Source organism: Lontra canadensis, unplaced genomic scaffold (genome assembly GCF_010015895.1).
Source record: "Lontra canadensis isolate GAN:19392208 unplaced genomic scaffold, GSC_riverotter_1.0 scaffold105, whole genome shotgun sequence".
Taxonomy (NCBI): Eukaryota; Metazoa; Chordata; class Mammalia; order Carnivora; family Mustelidae; genus Lontra; species Lontra canadensis.
In genome coordinates this window covers 4,419,524-4,436,603 of record NW_022631099.1, presented here as the reverse complement: position 1 = coordinate 4,436,603, position 17,080 = coordinate 4,419,524, and the positions used below count along the sequence as shown (strand labels likewise).

The 17,080-nt window shown below is 48.0% G+C and overlaps 1 protein-coding gene across 14 annotated transcripts in view; it reads right to left on the bottom strand.

Moving 5' to 3' along the window:
* PTPRT (protein tyrosine phosphatase receptor type T) overlaps positions 1–17,080 on the bottom strand; it is a 1,045,273-nt gene that overhangs the window by 399,735 nt on the left and 628,458 nt on the right. For all 14 annotated transcript variants that reach the window (XM_032838508.1, XM_032838515.1, XM_032838509.1 and 11 more), the window contains one exon: positions 1,039–1,335. In XM_032838508.1, coding sequence (XP_032694399.1) covers positions 1,039–1,335 — 297 coding nt within the window. The remainder of the gene's footprint in view (positions 1–1,038; positions 1,336–17,080) is intronic.

Sequence of the window (17,080 nt, the reverse complement as noted above, 5' to 3'; positions counted from 1 at the left end):
TCCCCACAAAGCCAAAGAGAGTATGGCTGGAAGGAAAACTGAAATACAGCCATTGAGAAGTGTTTTCTAGATACATCCTAGAACCAGCAAATTCTGTCTTCCCAGAAATGAGATAACTGCTGTGGTGGAGTTCCATGCAAAATGCAGTGCGAGCCTGGGAGGGAATGCCCACGTCAGCTTGGAGCAATCAGGGAAAGCTTCCTGGAGGAAGCAGCATGTGTGCTAAGACTTGAAGAGAGCTTGTCTCACAGACATGGAGGGAGAGGCCATGGCAGTAGGAGAAACAGCATGGGCAAGGACAGAAGGTGGGGAAGTGGTATGTTCTAGAAGTTACACGTGGTTCTGAAGTGTCTGAGTCTCAAGGTAGGGGGCATGCTGGGAGGTAAACTGCATGAAACTGACTCATCAGAACCTTGTGGGGGCAGGGAGTGGGGTGAGGGTGGGGAGATGAACTGGAGGGTCCCCAGGCTCATTTCAGGTCTTTATTTTGGTCTACTGGAAGCGGTTCACTGACACGAGGAACACAGAATGAGAAATCGGTATGGAAGGGGAGACTGGTTCATTTTTGGATACTTCGAGTTTGAGCTGCCTGTCGGACATCTGGGTGAGTACTTGGTTCTGGGTGCATCTAATGCCTGTGCTATGAAATTTACATGTATTTTTTAATTTTAACTCCTGCAGAATCCGGAGTGGTCTGACTCCCAGATTCAATGCACTGAAATGACATGATCCACAATGCCTCTCTGGGAGGTCCTGGTGTGGCTAAACACTAGACACAGAAAGGGCTAGCAAGTGAGAAGAGGGATGGGGGTGTGGACGGGGCAAATCTGAGTGCGTGTCTGAGTATACGGGCACAGCGCCTCCTGGAGTTGTGCAACGCCCTTCGTTAAAAACCCTGGCAGAGAGGCAGCTACAGAGGAGGAAATTAAAGATGGAGGAAGAAAGAAAACCGCATCACTGATGGGTGTGGCCCTGGGACAGGTTCAGCATTGCCCATCCCCAACGAAGCACCCCCCACCCCATCCCCCCGCCACTCACCATCCTCCTCTGTCTGCACCACCAGCTCCTCGCTCTCCATCCGGCCCTCGGGGTTGGACAGCAGCAGCCGAAGCCGGATGGTCATGAAGGGGCGCAGGCCCCTCAGGGTGTAGTGGGAAGAGGTCTGAATGACCTCTTCGGCCTCGTACTGCTGCTGGTTGAACACGTACTGGTACTGCACGGTGAGGTTGTAGCTGTGGCAGCGGGTCACTGCGTAGCCGAACGGTTCCCACTGCAGGGTCAGCTGCCGCGCGCGGATGTCCACAATCTCCACGTTCTGTGGGCCATGCACGGGGTCTGCAAGACACAGACGCAAGACACAGGGGCTTTGAGGACCATCGGGAAATGGGGTGGGGGGGTGTCCTCCCAAAACAGAGGGGACTGGCCCTCCAGACTTAGCTCATCCATAGCCTTCATAACTATGGCCACAGAGAATATAATTTAATTAACATTTTTCTGTAAATCAAACATTTTTTCTTACATAACTGCATGCCTCTAAAAGAAAATGTAACTATATAAAGGGGAAACCCGAATCACTTGCATACATAAATGTTAACCATTAAAAAATGCAAAATTGTGGAATTCTTAAAGGTTCATCAGGGTACCCCTGAAAACCATCCTGAGTACCACCAACAGCGCACATAACACTCCAGGGATATACTCATTTAGATGGCTGCTGGAGTTCTGACCTGCCTCATATTTAATCCAGCCACAGGCTCTCCCGTTGGGAGACCAGCCCCCTCGCTCTCATTAACCGCACTGAGGTGCACAGACTGCAAATCCAGCCACCAGCTCAGCGCTCGGTCTGTCCACACCGTCACAGGTGCCGCTCACTACCTTTTGCAATTTCCCCTCCTTCCACTGACAACACGGCTCATCATTCCCTAGCTTCCAACGACAACCCTTGACCTCCTTCCTCTCCTTTCCAATTTTTTTCCAAACGGACCCCTCCAGAGCCATCATGCTAAAAGCAAAATCAAGGGCACCTGGGTGGCTCAGTCAGTTAAGTGTCTGACTCTCTGATTTCAGCTCAGGTCATGATCTTGGCTCGGGTCATGATGTCAGGGTTGTGAGATGGAGCCCTGCGTCAGAACCCGTGCTCACAGAGCAGTCTGCTTGAAATTCTCTCTCCCCCTCAGCCCCTCCCCCTGCCCATACACTCTCTTTCTCTAAATAAATAAATAAACACACTTTAGGAATGGATATGGTCATGCCTTCACACTCTACTGCTGTGCCATCCTTTCCCACGTGGTCCCAGACCCCCATATATAACACTGGCTGTCTTATTTTAGCACCCATCTTCTGTTTATACTTCATATAGAATAGATGCTTTTGTACAAAACAGATTACAACAAACTGAACACTTAAAACAAAAATCCCCACGTGTGAAGTCCTTCTGTAAAGCTTAGGCATTTCTTATAATAGAAGCATAACTTCTTTTGTGATCAGCATCCCCATAAGTTCTTGTGTTGACTATCGTAGCTGGAAGTAGTTAAGCGCAGGCTAAAGATTAAATCAGTATTTTCCCTCCATACTACCTATAGGACTTCACCAAGTTCTGTCATTTCTTTGGGTCCATCTTCTATTTCGTTTCTTAAATGCAGATAACAATAGTACTAACCTCACCAGGGGTAGTGGGATGGAGGGGGGGATGGCTAAAGGAGGCAGAGTTTGCAGAGCTGTTAGAATTGTACCTGGAACTTAATAAGCACTCAGTATATTGTGGTTTTTCTTTTGCACCAATAAGAATAGTGATTTAAATTATAAAGCTCCGTATGCCATCTCTACTCTGAACGTCTTCGAAGTGGCTGTGCCGCGAAGCATCCTTATGCAAAATAACAGATCCTATCACCCTAAGAGCATTGGGAGGGTATTCAAATTTAGGGGTATTAGCATTCTGTCCCCTAAGAGCATTTAGGGGTAAGGCTGCCCTTCTGCCAATGTAGCAGTAAGAAAGAGGGTGGGACTCGTTGCAAACTGAGTTCCCTAACCTGCCCCTATAGGGAAAAATGCGCTGTGAACGGTGTCAGAGCCTTACCGAGGAACACACTTCCAAGCAGTCTTCTTTTGAGAAGCATACCCAGAAATGTCAGGGAGCCTAGCAAACTAGCTCGGAACTGCTCCCATGCTACTGGGGACAGCGAGCGGCCTGGCTCTGGATTGACTGTGGAGTTCACGGTCACTTATACAGCCCAATTATTCATGTTCACAGGCCCTTTGTGTAAAAGAGAGCCAATGTTCCAAAAGCAAATGGGTGACATTGAAAATGTGACATTGAACAAGCTGTTGCTGAGGGTGCATTGTGCTGAGCCCACACAGAATAAGGTGAAAAGTGTGGTCCCCATAGTCGGGGGTGGGGGAGGTTATGATGTGGTGTGGCCAATTGGTTCAACAAATCTTGAAGGCATGAGGACACATGTACAAGCACAGGATGATCGAGAAGCTGCTTGCCTGGGAAGTCTGTCCATCCCCACCAGCCTCACCCAGCTGTAGCCTTTCTGCAGATCCAGAGGTCAGAACTCTCCCAGCCCTGATCAGAACCTCACGACACTCCTCCTCTGGGCGGGCCTTCAAAACGGACGCCATACCCCAGTAAGACCATCACTCCCGCGCTGTCTCGTCTCATCTCCTTAGAGAGTGAGAACAGCAACATGTAAGACCCTTTTAAATCCAAGAGTTGTCCATCTTGTTAAACATCTTAAGATGTACCACAGCCCACATTAAAAATATTTTTGGGGGAATCTCCAACGTGTCCTTAAAGCACAAATGAACCAATAAAAACAAAACACCGTTGATGGCCGGCTGCCATAGTGCTGGGTTCTGTCACCTGCTCCATCTTGTGACCCTATGAGGGAGGGACTAACTGCCAGCTCCACTTTGCAGATGAATAAACTAAGTCCAGACAGGTCCAGGAATTTGTGTAGAGTAGCAAGACCAGCAAGTGGCCAAGAACTTCTCTCCACCTGGCTCCATGCCTAGTGTGTGAAGTCAGAAGCCACGCCTGACCAGAGGGGTCTGGAGAGTCGGGACAGGTGCTGCGTCTGCCCAAGAGGGAAGCAGAGCCGGCCTCTCCCACCTTCTCTCCTGTGCTCCCCCTGCCGCCTTCCCCCTCCCTGCTGGAGCTGGGCCATACCATCTCCTGCTTTCACTCCCTGTTCACTTTGTCTCCTCTGTGAAGACGTCCTTGCTGAGTCCCTGGGCAGAGCTCAGGCTGGAGCTCAGAAATAGCTCAGTGGCTATTTCTTTCTCCTCTCGTTCACTGTATCTTTACGTATTCGTGTTTCACAGTCAGCAGCTTTTCAGAAGTTAGCCCTGCCTGCTAGAATGTAAGCCCCGTGTGTGAGAGCAGGGGTGCTGTCTGCTCATCCCAGGAGCCCACGTTCAGCCCAGAGACAGCACTGGATGGCCCCAGGGAGTATATATCAAGCCAAGGGCCGGATGCCCCGCCCCGTTTTGCAGACCTCACCACCGTCCGGGAGGAAAGCATCACTAGCCTCATCAGGGAGGAAAGCGGAACTCTGTGGGCTGTGCCACCCAGCGAGCGCACGGCTGAGATCTGAAGTCTGCGAGGGGCCAGGGCCCCTGTGTTTGCGATGCGCCGTGATACCACGGGGCACGGAGAGCGAGTCAGCACGGACCGGAAGCCACCTGGGCAGGATGCTGGGAGGAGGTGGAAAACTGAAAGCAGAAAGGCCTGACCCTCGGGAACCAGGGGCCTGCTGGAGAGGGCAATGCGGAACTCAGTCACACTTGGTACTCAGCTGACCACTGGCCTGTCTTCCCACTGCTGGTCTCAGCTTCCCCAGAATTCTCCCCACAGCTCACCTGGGCATCTGTGCCCTCAAACACCTTTCTGCTCTTCTTCAAGGAAGGAGCAGGCAGAGGCGCCTTTTCCATGAGGGGAAGGGATGGTGAACGCCCGCCAGGCAGTAGAGACACCTCCCAGGGGTGGAAGGTCAGAGCACCAGGAACATTCCTTGCTTCCTCTGAAGCCCAGGCCACTGTCTTCAGATAGGCCACAGGGAACAGTGGAGCCTGGTGGAGCACAGCTTGAAGCCAGACCCTGGCGCTCACTAGCTGTGTGACCTTGGGCAAGGGTACTTCATCTCGGAGCCTCCATTTCCTCGTCTATAAAGTGGAAATTATTGCACTAATCTCAGAGGGCTGTTAATGAGTATAAAATGAGCTGTAAAGGGAGAGAGAAAATTGCCTCTAACAGTGGGCATTCCTCTTAGATAAAATGGCCTTTTTTGGAGAAAAGCCTTAAGAAGTTTATTTGGAGCACAAGCTGTCTCCCTAAGGCCTTGGGATCAGTTGCGCTCAGCCTTCAGAGGAAGAGAAAAATGAATCCACGTGTTGGCTGGGATTGAACAGGAGAAGATGGGGGGGATAAGGGGGCAGAATGTTGCCGGGAGCCCAGTGTGACTGTTCCCAGTGTGACTCCAAGAACTTCAACAAGGTCCTCAAAATAACACAAAAGGGTTTGGACCTCTTGTGGATTCTAAAAAAGAGCGGAAATCTGCATGTCTCTCTTGGACCACTGAAATACCACCTGGGAACACAAGGACCAGAGGCAGAAGGCATTTGGGAAATATGGCCCCATGTGCTACTGTTAACCTTGAGGCATAATTTTGGGGGTTTTCCAGAGTATGAAAATTAAGAAGATCAAGGAGGACTCAGTTCCCGTGCAAAAGGCAAGACCTCTGGTAGAGCTGTGGGTTAGACAGGTGTGGATTAAATGGTTTGGAAATTTCGAGAACTCCCACTCCAGAAAGGGAAAGACAGTGGCTACTGATGACCGGGCAACCCTGGGCTAAGCATTTGTATGCTGAACACAACTGTCTGGCAGAAAATAATTGAGGCCAATGAAGGGACGTGACTGACCCAGAGCCACACAGCCAAGTCCCCAGCTCTGGGCTCCCACAGCACTCTGCACAGGTGTCCAGCCCACTCAGCATTTGTCAGGCTTTCTAGGAACTGCTTGTTCATTTATCTGTCACTCCTCCCAGGCTGCCAGGGACCACATTCTGTTTGTCCAGCAAGCCCCAACACATGGTGCAAGGTCTGTCGAGGGCCCAGTTTGCGTTTATTAAACCGCAATGAACAGATGGTGACCTGTTCTTGGGAACTGAGCTCGGACCCCTGACTCCACAGTCCCAATTTTGTCCCCGTCATGATGTCATGGAGCCTTTATGGCGAACGTATTTGTTTCTGCATTTAAGCTAAAAGAGTGTCCCGAAATCCGCACGATGAAAACTAGTTTTCAAAACCTGTGATGGCAGCATTCATGCTTTTAGTCCGACCTCTCCCCGCTAAACCTCAGCTTCCAGACCCAGCTTCTGCTCTGATAATTGTCTGTAGCACAGAGAGGCCTGGGTTTACACTGGGATGGATGCAAACAAGGTGGAAACTGCTGAGAAAGCCTTGTGTGTGCAGTGGGGACTGGTTTGTTGGATTTACATCCCCCATGGAAATATGTCCAAGCTTTGAGCCTAGGGTGGTTTCAGCCACCAGAGAAGGCCACGCCCACATGACCTTCCTAAGTAACAGCCTCCAGGCCAATGAGAAGACAAACAGTGGGAAGACAGTATGGCTTGGTTTATTGGGAAGGCTGGAAAATCTTCCTCTGATGGAAAATCCAGGTGGCTTGGCCTCTGGGTAGAGTTTCTCTCTGCTCTTAGACCTGGCAACAGGAGCCCTGTCCTGAGCACCGTGCATTAAGGAGCCCTTCTCCTGCAGCAGGAGTCAGTGGGCCTTAAAAGCATCCCTCTGCATCTCATGCTTCCTGTTCTGGACCAGCATCCAGGTACCTGATAACCCCCGGAACTCCCTGCCCCAGTACCTCCAACTCATTTCCAGGGCCTGTGTGAACCTCTTGCCTTGGTCTTCCCTTCCCCAGACTATATCGCATGTGTGTGCCTTGCTAGGCCCAAGGGGTAAGCAAAGAATGGCTATTTTCGGGGAGTGGGCAGAATTTGGACATGAGGACTAAAGTCCCCACACAGGTGTGCATGAGGCTTTTGGGGGAAGGGGCAGAGTGAGAGGAAAGGAGAAGGAAGGAGGCCACCAGGCTCTAATTGTTCTTGCCCCAGACCCTAGTGTGTTCTTGCACAGGTTAGGGACAGGAGTGCGTGTGGGGCTGTGTGTGACTGACTCATGTCTTCAGAAGCCCCCTCACGCCTAAGCTGCCTCTGAAAGGCAGGCTGGTCCTCCTGACCTCTGATCACTTCCCCTCTTTTGCATGTCTGATCTTACTAACTTACTAGTCCTTCCTGAAGTACCATTTTCAACCTAATACCTGAGCCCAACCTGCAACCCGTACCCGCCCACCTCCAAACTCCCTTCCTCATTTCCCATGGCTCGTGCCTCTAATCCTACACTGGGAAAGCCAAACATCGCATCCGGAACCCTCCCATACCTCCCTGCTCTTGCCCACGTTCTACCTGCTGCTTGGGATGCCACTGGCAAATCCCTGGTCAACGGATTCCAGGCCCAGCGCCAATGCCACCCTTTCCTTGTAACTTTCTCCGAAAGCCTTCATGCACAGGTGCAACGGCTGCCTCCATCACGTTTTCTCTAGCCCAGTAGCTCATCTCCTCCGTACCCCTCATCACACTGCAGGTTAGTCGTTCACAGCCTCTGTTCACATTCACCTGCTCCCTTGTGAGCCCTTAGATCTCTTCATTTTCATAACAACAACACATGGCTGCTTCATACATAAATTGAGGAAAGAGTAAATATACAAAGTAGGTGATGGCTGGAGACCAAACCAGAATTAAGCTCCTCCCCACCACAGGAGAAAAGAAGGGGGTGAATCAGGGCTCTCTTTACACTCCAATTGTGAAGGGGAGTTACGTGGTTAAGTCAGAATTTGAGGCTTTTTTGTTCCATGTGGGCCCAGCTTCCACTCCTGCTGTCAAAGGCAATAGCTGTAGAATCTCCTAATGACCTTAATCAAGGCAGAACATCTTATTAAAAAAAGAGCAGCCAAGCAGATTTCCAAATCATGAATTTTCTGTTTATTCATCTTCGCATGTGGAGTTGGCTGTAACATATGTCCTGTTCAAAGTTGAACCTACATTGAAATAATTTGGGGCACGGGGCTGGAAATGTGGAGGTGGATAGCTTGTATGTAAAATTAATTTTTTATCCATTTGGAGATGCAATTTGAGTTCCTTTCAAATTAAATTGCAATGGAGTCCTAGGCAGCTGGAAACATTATTGCCAGTATAATTTGATACTGCAAGAGCAGTAATACGTTGACAGATATTTCGATGTGACCGTTAATTTGCAATTTCTGCATGGAAATGATACACGAAGGGAGAAAAAGGTAAAAGGAACAAAATTAAAATCCATCTTCCTTCCAGCATCATCCAAACCCACTCTTGTGCTTACTTTCCACCACCTCCTTTAATTTATTGCAGATGCTTGGTGGACAAGAATTTGTTAACTATTACCACGGACATCTTATAGAAGGAGGCAAGGACAGGAATCCAGAAGCTTCTTTGGAGAAATGCTGGTAGTACACTCACCAGCCAGGGTCCCCGGGTCCTACTCATCCTGATAAACGGAGTCCTGCGGGGCTGGAACATGTTACCTTGTGAGAAGGTGACCTCGCTGCTACCCTCTTGCAGCAGTGAAATAAAGAAGGTAATTCCTGTATGTGTTCATTGGTTCATTAATTAATGAAAAACGACTCTCGAGCACTGGAGACGCCACGGCGTAGTAAGAACAAAACTGGCTCTGTGAACACCTGCACCTAAAGCAAGTTACATGTCCCATCAGCATCTATGCTGCATTTTTTTTTCTTTCCTATGTAGAACATGGGAGGTACCCCCTGCCTTTCGGGGCTCTAAGGGGAGCGAAGGAGAGTTTCCACCAAGCTCTTGGGTGGTATTTGACACAGCTGTGCTCCCTCAGATACAGCTCCCACCTCCAGAAGGGAGGCAGCCAGAGGAGCTACTGAGATAAAATAGGAGTCCTGTAGGTTACCGGCCTGGGTCTCGATCTCGTGGGTTGTTGGGTTCATGCTTTTAACCAACTATAGTTAGGAGCCAAGAGCTTCCATTAATGTGCCTTCAGATAGTGCTGTCTCTAGGTCTTATTTCTCCAAAGACATCTTGAACCTCTGAGATGGGACAGGCATTAGGGGTACATGTGAATAAGAAAGATAGTTCTTGCCTTCATGAGACTCGTGCTCTAGGAGATGCAGACACAACAACTGTGATGAACGGAATGATGAAGCCTGGAGCGCCTTTTTGCAGGGGGAGTGCCAGGCTTCCGGACTGGAAGACACAGCCAAGTGCTGGAGACTCCTCTGAGCCCACTGAATCTTGACTTGTGCACAACCCTCACATTCTTTTCCATAGACACCAGAAGCCACCAAAGAAATCTGAGGTGAGTGAAGGTTAAGGACTCCCCCACAACAGCATTATTAGGTTATAATAAAAGCAAGTCTTAGGCCAAACTCTGTGATACAGATGACCACTTATTACACAAATGTCTTTTAGCGAGCAGACACAGAAAAGGTCAAACCATCTATCTGTAAAGTTCAAAGAAGTCCCAGAAATCTGTCCTTGCAGAAGTTGGCAAACGTTTTTCTTTTCTTTTCTTTCTTTTTTTTTTTTTTAAGATTTTATTTATTTATTTGACAGAGAGATCACAAGTAGGCAGAGAGGCAGACAGAGGGAGGGGGAAGCAGGCTTCCTGCCGAGCAGAGAGCCCGATGCGGGGCTCGATCCCAGGACCCCGAGATCATGACCTGAGCTGAAGGCAGCGGCTTAACCCACTGAGCCACACAGGCGCCCCCTTTTCTTTCTTTCTTTCTTTCTTTTTTTTTGGGGGGAAGGGGGTTGGGTAGTAAATATTCTAAGCTTCTCAGGTCAGATATTCTCCGCTGTGACTACTCATCTCTGTTATCGTGGTGCCGAGGCAGACAGACTATCGTGCACACAAATGGGTGTGGCAGTTTCAATAAAACTTTATTTACAAAAACCAGTAGTCAACACCAGAGCTGCCCCTTTTCTACTTCTGTTCCAGGGCCAAGATCAATTACACTTGTAGTTGCATCAGGAAACCAGGAATACTCCTTCTCCAGTGGGTGACCGGGGCTCTACGGGAATCAATCACCGTAAGGTCAAGGCTGGGTTCTTCTTCATTATATATATGTCCAGAAAGAGCTTTAAAAACATTCTGGCCAGCCCACGTATTTTGAATACCTTCAATTTCACTAATTAGAGTCCACGAATAATACTTATTATTATGCTAATTAACAGGTCCCTGATTTCAACTACAACAACCAATTTCTGACATTTAGTACGCTAATCGACAAAATGAGGGTTAGAGATCAAGATATGGCATCAGAAACACCTGGGCAACGCAGGCGCTGACACAGTGCCTGAAGGCTGTCACTCTTCCCTCCTCCCTCTATGCCTACCTCTCTTCCAGCTTCCACTCACCCCCTGGGTTCTCAGTTGCTCTGGGAAGACTTGCTCTCAAATGCTCATCTCACCCACAGTTGGATTAACTGTGCTGCTTCATGTTCCTACTTTAAAGGGATCCAAGACCTTGGCCAGGATATAAAACGGGCAGATGAGGGCTGCTCCGACAGCCCTATGCTCTCAGCCCTACACCTAAGCAGCTTGGAGCGTGGATGGGAAACCAAGAGGCAGATACAACCTAGGCTACAGAAGGACCCATCAGTTGGGGCCATGGACCTCAGGCGCAGAGTGAACATGGCACCTGTCACCCAAGGTCCCCAGGCTGTTTACTGAGCCACTCTCTTGTTCCAAACACTCCTATACTGTTTTGTGCTAATGGGGTTAGGATCTCTGCTGCCCCACCTGGCTCCATGCTCCTCTCTGCCCATGTGGGATGATAGAGGGACCCTACAGGGTTGGAGGGGGACGAGCAGGCTTCCTGTTTCTAGGGGCTTCACTCCAACATCACTCCTTCACCCTGGGCAAGTTCAGTCTGTCTCAGCAGTTAGATCTGGTCTGCAGTTTCTCCAACATTTCAATAGCCAGCCTCAGAGACACCAGCCCCCACCAACAAGTGCTCTATCTTCCACTCTTTTATTGTTTATGATTCCAGACCATTCTCTTTGTTCTATCCAGCCCATTCTCTTTGTTCTATCCAGCCCTGGCAGTGACCACCTCCCATAGTGGCTATACTGGTGTAATACTGTCACCTTTCCTTTGTACCTTGTTGGTTTCCCAGCCTATTCTTTATATCTAGTTCACCAGAAGGTTTCCAAACTTGCTTGCGTCACACTGTCCTTGCTATTGGGGTAACTTTTCACAGAGTTCCTAACCAAAGAAACACCTAACAGTTTCATTTATTAGTTAGTCCAAACAACTTAATTGGATATAAATAATATATCCTACAACATAATAAAGGTTTGAAAAAACAGTACACACAAAAGACAAAATACTGTAATGTCACTCTGTAATAGCCACAGTTACTTGCTACTGGGACGTATGTATCTGTTGAGCACTGAACAAGACACTCCTATTTCCTGCTCCAGGTGGACTTTTGTGTGATACTTGCTTCTCATCATACCAGCTACTGGAAGGCCAGCTTTGCAAAGATACAGTGGCATCCAAACAATGTACCTCAGTCTAATGCTGAAACTGTGGACCACCTCTACCTAGTCATTTATACAGTATTAGACAGAGGACAGTTGTATTTCATGATCTTTTAAGATTAAAATCTAAAATGCCCTCACGTGATACCTTGGTGAGTTCACTGTGGTATCCTGGGCTGCTTCGTCATGGTTTGAGAAGCATGACAGATAATTCCTTACAAGCCATCCTCTCTTAAAATAAGCGTGTGATTTATCTGCTAACCACTGCCTGAACTTCATGAACATTCTGTGTCCTCATCCTTTTTCTCCCAGAGCTCCCTTCTGCTTGGGGACCCCCTGACCACCCTGACATCCTAGCTGGCCTGTATGTCTTACCAGAGGCTCAAAACAGTAGTGCATCTTGTGCCAAAATGGTGAGCAGGGGGTTGGGCCGCATCTCCTACCATGGTGACAGTCCGGGGGCTCAGACGCCAGGAAGAATTAAATGGACATGGGCACAAGATTGCAGCCTGAAAATAAAAGCTTTGGAATGTTTAAAAATTACTTTGCTGGCAGAGGAAATGGGGTGGGAAAGAGAGAAGCAATTTCTAAATTACATGGTTTCAGTTTCCAGAGAGGAAAAGAGTTTCGGGGTGGGAGGGAGGGGAAGGGGAGCCCACCAGGTCCTCTGGGCTTCCGTTCAGTTCACACTTAATTCATGGCAAGTCTACCTTGTCTATTTATTTAGGAAAAATAGCAGAACAAAAAGAACTCCAGGAAACTCAAAGGAAAAGCTGGAGAGGGACTGCAACCTGAAACATGTCTGATGGTCAGAAGCCACTGAGTACTGGGCCTGGGTGAGGCCTTAAACATTCTAAATGTTGCCCCTCTCCTTGGCAAACAGACTGCCTGTGAACAAAATGGGCAGTGGAATTAGGGAAGAGTCTTCCCCGTGGCCAATTTGCCATCACTGTGATGCTGGTGAAGGCCTGTGTATAAATCAAATTGTTTCTAGAATATGTAAGACAAATGAACACAAGCCTTATCTCCTTGTTGGACCCTTAGCCCCTCTGTCTCAGAACTACTGCCTTCTCTATTAGTTGGAGAGTTTGGCTTTTTATATTCAGATCTGGGGCTTTTCACAAAAGCCGAGGCTGCTCACAGCTGAGAACCCCCCACCTCAGGACATTCTTGATCTCCCAAGGAATAGCATTAATCTACAGACACTACTCAGGGCTGCAGGGCCTTGAAGAGGCCTGCTTTGTCAGCAGGCCCAGAAATGCCTACCAAGCTTTTTTATGATGCCCAAAGCTTTATTCTTTGAAATGTACAAGAGGAGAATTAAATTGAAGGAAAATTTTCAAACAAAAACCACTGTCAGTTGAAGGAGGCTCCTTCTCTATCGGGTCTCATTTGGGGCTCATGTAGGCATTGAGAAAGGACAGGTGACAGAGCAAACCTGTCTACTCCAGTTACCTTGGGGAAAACCACCAGGAAGGGAACCCCAGTAGAAGAGGGAGCACAGCAGAACTGTAGCTAGAAGACCCCTTTACCCCTGCCTGCCTGCCTCACTCACTGGTGAAGCACCCCACTCACAGTGCTCTCAGCAGGGGTGATGGCCAAAAATGCACACGTGGGGTTTCCTGGTGGCCCCTGGCCATGACACTGGGAGACCCAATCCAACCATAGGCTCTTACAGACACAGCAAGTGATCACCCTTCATATCAGAACTGTACTTCCCGAGGTGCCTGGGTGGCTCAGTGGGTTAAAGCCTCTGCCTTCAGCTCAGGTCATGATCTCAAGGTCCTGGGGTCGAGCCCCGTATCAGCCTCTCTGCTGAGTGGGGAGCCTGCTTCCCTTCCTTTCTCTCTGCCTGCTTCTCTGCCTACTTGTGATCTCTGTCTGTCAAATAAATTAAAAAAAAAAAAAAAAAAAAAGAACTGTCCTTCCCCTTGACATTCAACTTGGACTCACCCTTCTAAGGCTGCCCCCTGACACATGGGAGCTCCCATCTCCAGGGTCACCAGGCACAATCCCCTCCTCACTGAGCATCTCTCCTCTATCTGCAAAGGGCTTTGGTCACATAACTGATGTCTTCCCACGTTCTCCCTCCTGAATGACAAAATTTGTTTATGAAATGCGTGACCTCAAATAAGTAATTTTATCCTTTCTAAGCCTGATTTTAGAATATGTAAAGTGGAGCTCAGCATAACTACTTACCTCCTAGTAGTCTTCTGAGGTTGAAACAAAATTATCCGTGCTCATGTATTAGTGGGCTATTGCTGTATAACAAATCGCTCCCCAGAGCCGCTGGTTTACTGCAGCATTTATCTGTGAGCTCATGCATCTGCCTGTCTGACCTAGGCTGGGCTCAGCCAGGCTTGACTCCAGGCTGCGTGCTGTGCTCAGGTGTGCGTCATGTATGTTTGTGGCCGGGCCCAGCTGAAGGGGCAGCAGTGGCTCAGGGTATGTTCTGTCCCTGATGGATGCATCAGAGCCAGGTCAACCCACGCAAGAGCTCCTGAGACCTCTCTCATGTCACATCCACTAATACGATATTGGTCAAAGCCAGGCATGCAGGCAAGCCTGACATCACAACAGTCACTCCTCCCAAGAAAGCGGAGGTGGGGGTAGTGAATATGGCTGAATGATAACCTAGTAGCACCGATCAGTATGAATTTCTGTTTTGATTAACAGGGACAGCCAACACTTCTTACTTTGCATAGGCTTGGTCCTCCCCAAGGGGAGGACAGTCTAACTTCAAGTCAGGTCTCACGGCAGCCAGAAGGTGTATGAGGGGTAGCAGGTGCCTGCTCTTCCTGCTTTCGGACTGTTAGGAGCTATGTCCCTGGGAAAGGCGGGTAGTAAGTCTTATAGACAGGCCTAGGGAAAGCACCCCTATCATTGGAAATCCTTCTCAATCTCAATATGAACCGTCTGATCCACCCACTATACTGGGTCAGGTAAGTCTCTGCTTTCCTCACTTCCCATGAGCTGCTCAGACCACACCCTTCCACATACCCTGCTCTCCTATGCCCCACACCCAAACTCCTACGATAGGCAAAATAATGCCCCTCTCCCCAAAGACATCCATGTCCTAAGACCTGGAACTTGTGAATCCTTTATTTTTCATGGCAAAAGAAATAGGTGCAGAGGTGATTAAACTAAGGATCTTGAAATTAAGTGATGGATTTGCTATGTGGGCTCCATGAGCTCACAGGGGTCTGAGTGAGAAAGAAGAAGGTCAGAGAGGAGAAGAGAGAGTGCCATGCTTCTGGCTTTGAAGATGGAGGAAGGGCTCACAGGCCAAGGACTACAGGCAGCCTCTAGATATTAGAAAACAAGGCAGCAGATTCTCCCCCAGGCCTTTAGACTTATTTTAGACTTCTCACCCCTGGAAAAATACATTTGTGTTGTTTTAAGCAATTGATTATGTGTTAATTTGCTAAAGCAGCCATAAGAAATGAATTCAACCCTCAACTAGTGTTCTGCTTATTTTTGTGGGGTTTTTTTATCCACACCTTTCACTCTCATTGCCCTTCTCCACAGACCCACATCCTACGTTCCACAGATGTTCCTCTGCTCGAAAGAAATTCTTACAAAATGCGTGTAATGTGATAGCATGCACGTATACTCATCATGGACATTGGAATGTGTTATGTCTCCTTTATCTTCTCAGCGCTCAGTACTCTGGTATTGACGTCCGCTCAGGTGGCTGTGTCCTTCCTGCCAACCATCCCCTGGGCTGCATTCGTCCTCCAGAATTGACCCATCTAATCCCCACTGATGGGCACACTGTTCTTCTTCAGTTCACCCCAATCAGAGCCTGTGTTCTAGGAGACCCCCTCACACATATCCCCTTCTGGATGTGTGCACAATTCCTTGTGGGATATTCCTAGAAGCAGGAACACTGACTTCCAGGGTATGTGTGTAAAGTCCCCTGGGGACTCACATCCATGGCAACCCTTAGAAATATCCAGTTTTTAAACAAAACTTGTGCCAGCCACTTTGGAAAACAGTGTGGAGATTCCTTAAGAAATTAAAAATAGAGCTTCCCTATGACCCTGCAATTGCACTACTGGGTATTTACCCCAAAGATACAGATGTAGATAAAAGAAGGGCCATCTGTACCCCAATGTTCATAGCAGCAATGGCCATAGTCGCCAAACTGGAAAGAGCCCAGATGCCCTTCAACAGACAAATGGATAAAGAAGATATGGTCCAAGTATACTATGGAGTATTATGCCTCCATCAGAAAGGATGAATACCCAACTTTTGTATCAACATGGACGGGACTGGAGGAGATTATGCTGAGTGAAATAAGTCAAGCAGAGAAAGTGAATTATCATATGGTTTCACTTACTTGCGGAGCATAAGGCATAACACAGAGGACATTAGGAGAAGGAAAGGAAAAGTCAATTGGGGGAAATTAGAGGGGGAGACAAACCATGAGAGACTGTGGACTCTAAGAAACAAACTGAGGGTTTTGGAGGGGAGGGTGATGGGGTTTAGGTGAGCCTGGTGGTGGGTATTAAGGAGGGCATGTATTACATGGAGCACTGGGTATGGTGCATAAACAATGAATCTTGGAACTCTGAAAAAATAAAATAAAATTTAAAAATAAAATACCACTGAGCCAAAAAAAAAAAATTGTGCCAATACGATGGGTACAAAGTCTTTTTCCCATTACTGTTTTAATATACACTTATCTAAGACTAATGACCTTGGTAATATCTTCATATATCCATTAGCCTTAGTTTTCAACTTTATAAACTTTATAAAGTTTTCATCTTTATAAAGCCTTTATAAAAGGTTCCCTTTCATAGCCTTTGCTCAATTATCTACTCATTTGTAGGACTTCTTTGTATATTCCAATTTTTTTTCTTTGCTCTTAATTCTGTTCACGGTGGTCTTTGATAAATAAAAAGCCTTTATTTTTGATGCAATGAAATCAAGCAAATTTTTAAATGATTTTAAAAACTTCTCCCAAATGACCGACCTATTATCTTTTCTCAAACTTCTCTCGCATCCCAGGCATAGTCAAGTTACGCTTTTCAGTTCCTTTGAAGTTAGGTGTGTCCAGGCTGACTTTGCCCAAGTGATACGTGAGCAGGGATGGTCACTTCTAGGGTAGCTCTAAAGCTCAGGTCAGACTGGTCTCTGTCTCCCTTTGTCCTACCCTGGATGTACTTATTGATGAAACCTTCTTCAGCCTGGGACCCTGAAAACTTGAGGGAGCAGAGTCACCCTGTGGTCATCTCTATGAAGAGGGAGAGAGACAGAGACGAGAGAGAGAGAGAGAGAGAAAAGAAGAAGAAGGAGGAGGAGGAGAGGAAGAGGAAGAAGGAGAAGAGGAAGAGGAAGAAAAAGAAGGAGAAGGAAGAAAAAGAAGGAGAAGGAAGAAGAAAGAGGAGGGGGGAGGGAGAAAGGGGAGAGAGAAGGAAGGAGGGAGAGAAGGAGAGGGGGCACTCATTTCTG